At 36.3% G+C, this 12,200-nt stretch overlaps 1 protein-coding gene across 1 annotated transcript in view; it reads left to right on the forward strand.

Moving 5' to 3' along the window:
- The window catches only part of Naaladl2 (N-acetylated alpha-linked acidic dipeptidase like 2), an 835,422-nt gene that overhangs the window by 501,017 nt on the left and 322,205 nt on the right, over positions 1-12,200 (forward strand). The window contains exon 6 of the mRNA XM_041659204.1: positions 3,739-3,882. Coding sequence (XP_041515138.1) covers positions 3,739-3,882 — 144 coding nt within the window. The remainder of the gene's footprint in view (positions 1-3,738; positions 3,883-12,200) is intronic.

Consider the following 12,200-nt stretch of genomic DNA (forward strand, 5'->3'; position numbering starts at 1 on the left):
TCACACTTGATTTATACTATGCTATTGCCTTATCAAATCTCTCCTGCTTTTCCAACTAGCAACTCTACATTGTCTCTTTGCTCCAGGCTCTGCAAATTAGACAACTTGTCATGGTCTTTGACATGAAACAGTCAAGGAGCAATGAAGTATACTGTGGCAAAATTCACTGTTACACATGGACATAAAGGAACAGAGAACCAAGACTAGCTTTGTGCTTCTCCAGAAAATCTGATCTCAGTTTAAATCTTTATTACTATTTTCTTGAAACCACAGCTTCTATGACAGCCATTGCCTTAAACAAAATATTATTTTTCTTTGTCTTGTGGTTTTCTGAAGATGGACGCTCTAAAGTAATCCAACACTAGTTTAGAGCTGTGTATAATAACATGTTCTTTATTTAGGGGTTGACTCACAGATCATAGTCCTACATGAACAGGAAACAGAAACCGAATCTAGCAGTCCAGAGAGAACATGCAAGCTTTATGTCTGCATTTATAAGAGACCACACCAAGTGGGCTGCTGTCTTAAAGGCTATTGGCTGAAGAAGTTCACACAGCAGTTTCCACATGATAAATTTAAAGAGTGACTCACAAACATTTACTCATGTATAATCTGCCTCCTGGAACCTGGTTACCAAGATCATGGAGATCTTCACCCTTTGCAGACAGATCAAATTTGACTCCAAGTAAACCTCCAGAAATTATTTTCTTAATAAAAGTTCTGTATATAGTACCACATTCTAAAATTTAGCTGTCAGGCTTCACAGTGGATTTCCTTTTCAGTGTCAGTAACAGAGCTTTCCTAAGTGTTTGGTTTTTACTTGAGCATATTTGCTTTGTTGTCCCCTCCACTATTCTCTGAATATGGTGTGCATGGTTGTTATATTTTATCTTATCAGTTTTGTTTGACTTGCATTTTATTAAAATTATAGATAAATGTAGTTCATTACTTAACCAAATAATTCCAAGAGAATTTACTTCCTAAAATTATCTGTTCCACCCATTCTTATGTCTCCTTCTCTTGATTTCTCTCAAGTGCACAATTAATTGGCTTCAGCATGGTTTCTTGCAACCCATGTTTATAGTTTTATTCTTATTCCTCCACACGTGTTTGAGATACATAACTTATTAGTCAACGTGTGTGTGCATGTATAGGTACATGTGTATGTGAGGTGAGCTTGTACATGTGCATGTATGTATGGAAGCTCAATGACAACCTTGAATGTTGCTTCTTAGGCAATTGCCTTGTTTTTAAGAGATGGGGTCTCTCATGGGAGGCCTGGAACTTGTAAACTATACTAAGCTGCCTAGAGGAATTCTTCTGAATCTGCAGTGACTCTAACTGTATGCTACAACACCAGCATACCCCACCCCTCTTTTACATGAGGACTTTGGGGAAAACTCGGGTTCTTGAACTTGCAAGGCTAATCATCACTGAATTAACAAAGTCAAGGCTGCAGAAATGGCTGATGGAAGTTAACCAATACTTTCCAAACCATCTTCCCAGAACTATATTTCAGGTTTACTTATTATTTTGATTGACTTGTCATTCTGCATCATCAGGATTTATCTTTCTGTCTCAAGCATACCATTCCATGTTTCTTCATTATCTCCATTCTCTTGAAATACAATTTTATGATTATATTAATTATGAATATACCACTTCTAGTCATACTGTACTATTGCATCTCATTTTTACACATCCTGTTAAAGCTAATCGTTGTCTTCAGATAATACCTACTCTCCTGTATATCTGGGAAATCTTTAAATCCTAACTCTAATATTACTCTATATATTCCCTGGACTCATTAGCTCACATCAGCCATGCATCCCTATAGGAGGAGAGAGCTGCTTGTTGGTTCCCTGCCACTTAGCTCCAAAAATAATCACAAAGAAACTGTATTAATTAAATCACTGCTTGGACCATTAGCTCTAGCTTCTTATTGGATAACTCTTACATATTAATTTAACTCATCTATATTAATCTGTGTATCAACACGTGGCAGTGGCTTACCAGGTAAAGTTCTGTCTGGCTCCAGCAGGGCTACATGGCTTTTCTCTGACTCCACCCTTCTTTCTCCCTGTATATAGGTTAGTCTTCCCCGCCCAGCTCTGTTCTACACTATCACTGGCTCAAGACAGTTTCTTTATTAACCAATCATATTCACAGCATACAGAGGAGAATCCCACATCACCTCTGCATTTATTTCCACAACCTCTTGAACTCTGCCCACAGCTTTCCTCTTCTCTGAAGATGCCTTTGCCTGAGAGTTCATTCTCATGAATTGGATAAAATAAGTTGAATTTAATTTTGGATGTAGGTAATATTCAATGACCTATAACTTAGGTGTGGCAGTACTTGGACAAGTTGTTTTAATCAGTGGCCTTCTGATTTTCATTAGTTTTAGATTTTCACCAGTCTGCTCATATCTTCTACTAGCAAAAGCTCTATTTCCTGAAGGCATTGGTCAGAGTTGGCCATGTAAATTTTCAGACGTTCCAACAGTATCCTGTTTAAGAATGGCAACTTCTTCATTATCTGAATCCTCCCTCTTCTGTTTCTACTTCCCACTGGCATGATGACGGGCCAGGCATCCACATTGACTGTATGTACAAGAGGCCTTCTTCATACCATGCTTCGTAGGATCCCCCTTTTTCATCCTGTCAAAAGTAGAAGGATCTGCCAGTGCCTGGGCCTTTGGAATTCTGTTCTACGAGCCACATTCTTTCTTAGTTTCCTCATCACAACATCAGGTCCAGTCCCTGGGGTCCACTCACTGTGTTAGCTGCTAATTAACTGTCAGCTGCTACAGTCCAGCCGCCCTCTGCTGGCTTGGTTCCCATGTATTTCTGTGTCTCCATTCTTTTTTTTTTAAATTTATTTTATATGACAATTTCAGTTCCCTCTCCCTTCTGTCCTCTCACTCTCTCCATCTTCTCTCCACCCCACCCACATCCACTCCTTAGAGAAGGTGAGGTCTCCCATGAGGGGTTAACCAAGTCTTTCACATCACTTGAGCCAGCACCAAGGCTCACGCTTCCCCCACCCTGTATCAAGGCTGAACAAGGTATCCCTCCATAGGGAATAGGCTCCAAAGGGTTGTTGATTCATGCAGTAGGGATAAATATGGTTTCCACTGCTAGTGGCTTCACAAATTTTAAGTTCAATCTTTGTTGGTGCCCAAGCTTGTCAATCTGGGGTCAATGAGCTTCCACTAGCTCGAGTCAGCTCTTTCTGTGGGTATCCCCATTGTGGTCTTGGCCCCTTTGCTCATGGACTCTCTCCTCTCTCCCTCTCTATGACTGGATTCCAGAAATTCAGCCTAGTGCTTAGCTGTGAATCTCTGCATCTGTTTCTGTCAGTTATTGGATGAAGGCCATATGATGACAATTAAGGTATCATCAATCTGATTCCAATGAAAGGGCAGTTTGGGTACGCTTTCCACTATTGCTTTGTTCCATTCTTTTCTTGTTACCTTGGTGAGTCATTGCAATAGAACCGGTGGTAAGTATATGTATATGTTGTTGAAGAAGGTATATAATATTATTCAGATTACATAATTTTATAGTATTTCAAAACACTTTAACAAACAGAATATAATTGAGTAGTAAATAAAAGAACAAATATATATTTTACTATTCAAAATTTACATACTTGATTACAAAGAACTTGTCTATGATTGTTTTCAATTTCTGTTTGCTAAGGATTTGGGTTTTTTTTTTCCTCTTTTGAATACAGATGGAAGCTTTAGACAGAGCCGACCAAACCTCCCCTCCCTGTTAGTGCAGCCCATCTCAGCGTCCTTTGCTAAAACACTGATCGCTTTGCCGAAACTGAGAATGGATAATGATACCTGCAGCCCTCTGGAGCTTCCATATAACGGTAAGGTAATCTGTGCTTCTTTACATATGCTGAATACTTTAAGAACATTGATCACTTTTTATATCTCTTAAATTGTAAGGTCAATGATTTTTCATTTCAAAACTGCAGACTTTTGGTAGGAGAGGCATCTGTACCATTCTGTGCTTCAGTAGGTATGAGTTTGAAAGGTATTTATAATTAAAATCTAAGAAATTCATGAAGCTGGAATATTTTTGCAAGAAGAAAAAGGGAAGTTTGGGTTATTCCAAAGAAAAGGAGCTTTAGTAATAAAGTATTTGTGCATACATGGAAATCTGCTTAGCACATCTTCAGAGCTTCAGCTCTAGAGGGCTCACTACCTGCCAGGGTTCAGTGGATAGCAGCAGCTATCTGGGGTATGAAATCTTTAGTATAGAACATTAAAACCTAATTCCTGCAATTGACTAAAAAAATCCCTCTGTCTATACACATCATTGCCCAGGAGATGTTTTTTGTTCGTTGGCGAAATTTGTCAGATTTGTTGGACTTTGCAAGATAAAACTGAAGCAGTTATGCTACCTGTGTTGGGATGAAAGTATGGGCTGCATCTTTTTTTCTGCCATCAGCTTCAGCATTTAAGTTCTGAGGAAGAGACAGTCTTCACATGTTGTTAAAACTGCTGTGAACTAAGATTCCAGTCCTTTGGCTTTGTGTGTCCAGATCTGAGGCTCTATCCACTGCCAGTGGTTTACATCTGTTTTTCTCCTAACAACAAAAGCATTAAAATATGCTTTGAAGAAAACATTTCCAAAGTCAAGTTTGCTGGATGCTAGAGACATAGGAACTTTTCAGTGTGTATGTGTACATGCATGCATGTGTGTGTGTGTCTGCATATGGTTGCATTTGCCTCAGCATATTTGTGGATATGAGAAGACAACCTCTGAGAATCAGGTCATTCCTTCTAGAAAATGAGTCCTAGCATCAATCTCATCAGCTTGGTGTCAGGGCTTCCTCCTGCTGAGCCATCTCTGCTGCCCTGAATCTGTTAATTCAGTGAAGAGTAGAGCTTTTTCTGCATTTCAGCAACTATCCACCTTTTAGAGTACTGATATTTCCTGTGATAATGTTGTAATCACCCATCTTAGTTCTGAGTTAATGCCGCAGACTTTCGTCTACTGAAACATAGAAAAGCCACACATTTGTGAGAATCAAAGATGGATATCTACCCTAGCTCTTTTGTAAACAACAAACTGCTGTGTGTTTTAGTGAGCCTCTTATCAAATGATGATGGTGATTGCCTTCTCAGCAGTAAAGCGTCTTCACATGAAATGTTGCTCTCTAGCTAAAACCGAACATGAAGTTACAGACAGCAGGTATGGAGCTGGCAAGGAAAGTAGAAATTGAGAGTTGGAACTTCACATTTCCAGTGTCAAAGAAGCATCATGAAAGATCTGCCAAGGAACTGTGTTATATAAAAATTTTTAGAAAAATTAAAATAGACTTAAACTTAGAAAAGAAGTTGATGTTTGTGAAGTTTTCATTTTTCAGAAAACAGATTTTTTTTTTTTGAGACAAAATTTCACAGTAGCTATTGAACCAGACCTGGAAATCACTCTACAGACCAGGCTGGTTCAAAACTCACAGTGCTCCACCTGCCTCTGCCTCACGAGTACTGGGACGAAAGATGTGCACTACCACCGCCCAGCCAATAAACAGATTCTTACATTTATATTGTTTGGACAGCAAACGAGCATACTGAGAGTTTGTGTGATTTAATTTAAATGTAACTTAAAAGGGGGATAACCACATCAAAGTTCTGCAAAGAGTTATTTATAACTCACCAAAGACAATTAACTTCTGAGTATGTTATATACTCTTAAAATTGCATTAATTGCTCAAGTGATGTGTAAAGATACAACATGAAAATACCAAAAAGGTTCTTTACTTCGAACAAGAGCGATACTTCTAGTTTATAAATTAAAAATAGTGTAAAACCCATTATAGTTGAATTTGTTCTTTCATTGAGCCTTCTAAGCATAGTCTTGAAATACAGTTAGAAAACTTTATTTCATCAAGATTGAGAAATAGGTAAATGTATGTACACATCAAGTAATTATTTATTTTTTTAACTTGTTATTGCAATGGATCAGTATTCTCTAAAATCTAAGGAATGTAGCCAAATTTCTCCATTACAAGTGCTTTATGAACACTTTTACACTTTTTATTACATTTATCAACATTTTACAACAATGTAAGTAGATCTGAGCATTCTCTAAACTCTATAGGTTGGCCTGACTCTCTCAAACCTGTTGGTATATTCCATCTCATAAAGCCTATCTACGTACAGCAAAACCAAGATTCATTTTCTGAACTTTCTTTGAGCAATAACCCATTTCATCACTAGAAGAAAATTTAAAAACAGGTAGCTCTGAACTCTGCTTCATTGCTGGGACCATGGTAGTTTATAGTGGTAGCTAATTGAGCCAGTGGTGAGTAGATTTAGCTGAGTAAGGGAGAAGGGGAGAGATGGAGACAGAGATGGGGGTTAAGTGTAAATGCTAGAGGTGGCAAAGGGATTATTAACCACTTAGTGAAGCAGTCACAGGTAAAGCGAAATTCATTGAGTTGGCCAGAAAGGGAAAACAATATATTTTCTTTGGAATGTAATAAATTTGTGTTTGTTTTTCAGTTATTTATACCAAAAGCTATCTAAGTGATTCAAATAATAAAAGGTGAGGAAAGAAATGAAATGTTAGCACATGAAATAGGTTTAGGATACGTAAGGAAGAGATGAGGGCATTTTGTGGAGACTCTTTAGAGAAGCAAACTATTGGGCCAAAAGAACCACATTTGACTGAATAGAAACAGATTGTACTGATTAAATCATTGGATGCCCTGGATTTGTTGGTTTTGGTCTCTCTTTTGAGAGCCTATCTGCTAATTTAGTATGTTCTCAATCATTTTAATTGATGCTCTAGACAGGACTAGAAATGTTGGTGTCAAATATTAATTCTACTTCATGTTTAAGATTCAGGAATACATTGAAAATACTAAAGTGACAAACTATAGGTTAATATAACTTAAGTGGAAAATATACGTATATCAGGTTTAAAGGAGGAAATTTGATGAACTTGATTCATTTAATATTTAAAGGGAGAATGATTGTTTAATTTTATGCTGTATCAAACTTACCAAGGAAGACAAGTTTTGTGCAAAAGTAAACGGTGTAAAACACAAGTTTATCTGCTTAAATAGAAAGAGGAAAACTAGTAATGTAGCTCTGATTCCCTTATTCTTAATTTGACACATTCTCTGGTGAAAATTAGCTCCATTAGAATAATAAAGCAACACTTAACTCATAATATCATTTAGGCTTTTTTACAAGTTTCAAATTGTTGTAAATAGTTATCTTTTGAATTTGTTATTATCCACTTGAAAGAATTCATTTACATTTCTTTAGAAGATATTTCACTATATATTTAATGTATTAATGTTACAAATGGTGATTATGCAAAAGTTGTCATTAAATAGCTCATTTTAACTATTCAAAACATAGTTATTAACAAGAAATGTTCGTTTACTTGGATCCACAAATGTAATTTTGCTACATCAGAAGCTAATGAAACTGTCTAATAGTATTAGCCTCAAGGATGCCCCCTGAGAGGAAAATCTAGAGGAACCTTTCATTAAAATTTGTTGGCTATCATCTATCCATCCTGTGAGAAAACATGTTCTGAGATACCATATTATTAGATAGCTGATAGATTGACATGGCCTCCAAATAATACTAACAATAAAAGTTATTAAACTTTTTGACCTTACAAAGGAAAAAATATGTAGGTTATTCTTTTTAAGAAGAAAAATTGTGAATGTGTTTTGCATGAGGATTGGTGTGCTAGTCTCTTTTCCAACACTGAAACAGAAATATTTGAGATGAAGGAGTATTGTTTGATTTTGTCTAACAGTGATAGGGGTTAGTTTGTGGTCAGTTTGCCTTGTTATGTGGTCTGTAGTGACAAATCATTGAGGAATCTATCAGAGACAGTGGCTAATTAAAGCAGAATGAGGAGAAACATGGGAAGTGGCTCTTTCTCTTCCTGAGGTGCGTCTCTAGCTATCAACCTTTTTGCCACTGGGTCTACTTCCTGCAAGTTCTATTGTCTTCCTAAAGCATCACAGAGTAGAGACACTCACAGATCATAGGAAACTCTCATCCAGGTCTTAGGTTACGGACATCTAGTCATCAGTGAAAAAGAAAATAGCCCTCAAATCATGGGCATAATTTTAGTTTGTGTACACAACTCTATACAGCAAAACATATGGATAAAATCAATGTGCTTATGTATAAACTCAATATGTCATCCATATGGGTAAAATCAGTGTTCCTATGTACACAATGGTATATGTCATCCATATGGATAAAATCAATGTGCTTGTGTATTCAACTAAATATGTCATCCATATGGGTAAAATCAATGTTCCTATGTACACAATGGTATATGTCATGCATATGGGTAAAATCAATGTTCCTATGTACACAATGGTATATGTCATGCATATGAGTAAAATCAATGTGCTTGTGTACATAACTTTATACAGCATACATACAGGTAAAATCAATATTCTTGTATACACATCTCATGCATATGGGTAATATCAATGTGCTGTGTACACAGCTCTATATGGCATACATTTGAGTAAAATCAATGAGCTAGATCACATTAGTAAAGAAAAATAACCAGCACTAAAGGCTGCATGTTAGCAGTTGCTGCTGTACCCATTAGCAGTGACATCCAGGTCTCTAAATTCCAGCAGCCAATTGCACAGTGCACCTGGGGGTCTGGGCTGGAAGCTAAGGACAGAGGAAGTTGTGGAACTGAAGAGCAGCATTCATGAGTTGCCAGTCTGAAGTCCTGGCATAAAAGGAAAAGGAGTTTCAGAATTCACTTTGAAGGACTGTTCATGAAGGATCTGAAATACAGAACACAGGTGTGAGACCTATTGTCCAAAGTCCACAGACAGTAGACTCAGACCTGTTTCCTGGGGAGTGAAGGTAGGGCTTACCCAGGGTGACAGAACTGTCATTCGCCTTGAACTTCTCAAGTTTCCAGCGTTCTGTTTCATCAGTTAACTCTTAGAAATGATTCAGCATAAATTTTTGTTTGTTAAACACTGAAGGCAATCTGAGATGCACACTTTCAAGTAAAATCATTTTCACCTATACTACCCAATATCTCAGTGTTATTTTGTCATTTTTGTAGCTTTCTTACATTCTTATCTTATTGTTTTTAAACATTTAAACATTTGTCTACTCTTGATAGATTACAGAAGCTCCAACTAATCTTTGGAGTTTACACATGTAATAAAATCCAATGCAATGTATGTCATCTATTTTGATGATCTGTTTTTCACAATGGACAGATGTTGTAATTTACAAAGTTACAACCTATTGGAAATACCTTGCTCTTTCTGTTTTTACATCCTGCTATTTCACAGCATTCTCTGTTATTGTCTTTACACAGCTGTTCAAGTAAATATTGTATAAACATGCTTGCATGTCTAATTTGTGAAGCCCCAGAGCTTCTTATCTGTAAGTCTCGATGCCAACACTGACCATCCCTCACAAGTTATTGAGGCTCCTCTCAGGTTGAAGTGAGAGGAGCCTCACTTATTCCTTCTCTTAGGCTTCAGTGCTTGTATGCTGCTAGACACTAAGATATGAAATCTCTCTGACCAGGATGAATGATTTAACGTTCATTAGAAAACACTGGTTATTCCTTGTTTCTATATTTCAACTCTTTGAGGTTTCCCCTGTAGGACAGAATCTGATATATGCTCTACAGGTATCTGAAATGAATGTGAAACACAGAGTTTACAGGTAGTGTTAACATATTTAATTTGATCTAAATTTCCATTCTATGTTATTCAAATATTCTATATCTTGTTAGTCTTTTAAAAAAATCACCCAGTGTGAATGTTATTTGTCCATCTTGTTGTGTCAACTTTTTATCTTAAATGTTTTGCTTTCACTTCTTGTGTGCTTTTGTTCTGAACACTTGTTACTGATTAGTAGAGCCATTCAAAGAACAAAACAAAGTTCTTTATAGCAACACGTGCCTTCATTGTGTTTAGACTGATAATTACTTACACTAAGATGTTTTTCATTGTTTTATTTATTTTTGCTATTTTGGTAATGTTTTGCTTTTAATTTTTCTAAGTCTTAATCTCTATTTCCATATGTCTCAGTAGGACAAATAGCATGCATTTCAAATGCAGTGTTTTATACAAATTGGAGCATTTGATTCAAAACAATTATTTTAATTTCTGTGTCTTTGCATTTCTGAGCTTAATTTGGCATTTCTATCTATACCACATTTTTTATTTTTGTGGTTAGGTAACTTATTATTGTATTAGAACTTGAACTCATTATGTTCTTTTGGAGTTACTGTAATAATTTCTGCCTAAGAATCCTTCACTACTTTATTACTTCATGAGAACTGACTGTTTGTCATCTCCTGAGTCCAAACATGCAGCCTCTATAATGCCTGCTTCCTAGAGGAAGAGTCATTATTTTCTTTCATCAAAATGAGCCCTTTATTGAGGGAAAGGAGACCATTTCTTAACTTCATTAATCATCCTTTTGCATAACATACTTGCAGCTCACCAACAAGTAAGAGATTTCATAATCAGTGCACTCAAAACCAGCAAATTAAAATGAGGTGGAGGACACCTGATGACATTAGAATATCAGTCTTTATGATGTCCTGCCTGCAGGATTAAGAACTTGTTCATGCCCTTGTACTTCATAGGGTTGTCCAAAAACAGTGTCTCAGATTCATCAAATTCTCTGAACTTCTAGACAGATCGATTATATAATTTATGTGTGTTCACATTTTAACTTAAATTTTGACCTAATTTTGCCTTAATGTTTGACATTTCTCAATACTTTTAATGAAATTTATTATTGTAAATTATTTTTACTTGGAAAATGTAGTCTAGTATCCCAGGCTACCATATTACCTGCAAAGAAAATCTACTCTCTGTGTGTTCATGTCTTAGCAATAAAAACACAAGTTGGTGTTTATACAAAGATTGATTGACGTAAAATATAAGGTGGCATTAAAAGTAAACAAAATACTTAAAGTGTGCACTACATGACCATTGAGCCAACGGACCATATACAAGATGTAGTACAAAGCTGAACAGAATAGATACATACATCAGTGCTGCTACCACTTAACCTGGGCTAGTAACTACTACTATATCTAAATTCATGAAAAAAATGTGAGGATCGTCACAGGGAATAGCAAGACCCTGAACTGTAAGAGAGAAGCTGTTACTTTTGGTTAAGCAAGGCGTCTTTGCCAGGGAGCAACCAGGCGAGAAGGGCAATAGAAAATTAACCCTCTAATCCTTCACATCCACAGCCTACTGATCAATGTTGAAGCCTTCCATTGGATACACACTACCTGAATCCTGCAATTATGGGTGCAGAATGATGTGGTCCATAGCAGGCATTCTCCTGGAGTACTCGCATGGTCAAGGAGTCAACAGTAGATTTGATAGACAAATGGGACCTGTGTAGATGAGGCAATTTTCCAGAAGATTAGTTTTCTCATTGATCCTATGATTTGTGGCTTGTAGAGGTTTGGTAGAATGATGTGGAAAATTAATCAATTTTATCAAATTTCACTCTTACAGAAAAAGTTTTGCTTCTTTTTCTAATAGTCATATTCATCAAAATATCTCTTTACTCCTGCAAAAGGAAAAATGTATATTTTTCAAATACATACACCTCCATCTGTGTCAATGTGTATGTGAATGTGTGTATGTATACTGGAGATAGGGTGAAAAACATTCCTTTTTAAAAATATATTAGCTGCACTGCCATAGGATAGAGCAGCTTTATTTTAAGGATGTTTGTATAAATAGTTGACATTTTAAAAAGATGTTAAAGGATTACAGAACACCAATTATTGAAAATGTGAGTTTATAACAGCCTTTAGTCCCCATGGAATGGAGAAAAATTGAAAACACACACACTAAAGTGCCATTAGTAGAAGTAATTGTACTTTAAACTCACATACAAAAATTCTCAGGCATAGAGAATAGACAAGATTTCTATTAAAATTAGAAACCCTAGCAAGAACAGTGTCTAGGGAAACAAGAGAAGTTTAATTATTGTGATTGGAACACAAAGCTGGAAGTAATCTTTTTCTCTCAATTTCTGTAGATAGCTTCCAGGTATTTCTGAAATATTTACTAAGGTTGGTTTTACCATGAATAAAAACTTGTTAGTCTTATAAGACAGAGAGTGAGAATCAGTTAATCTTAACATCGGCAGGAATGCAACAGGTTGT

Source organism: Microtus oregoni, unplaced genomic scaffold, assembly GCF_018167655.1.
Source record: "Microtus oregoni isolate MIOR12 unplaced genomic scaffold, Mior012 000010F_ref0000083, whole genome shotgun sequence".
Lineage (NCBI taxonomy): Eukaryota > Metazoa > Chordata > Mammalia > Rodentia > Cricetidae > Microtus > Microtus oregoni.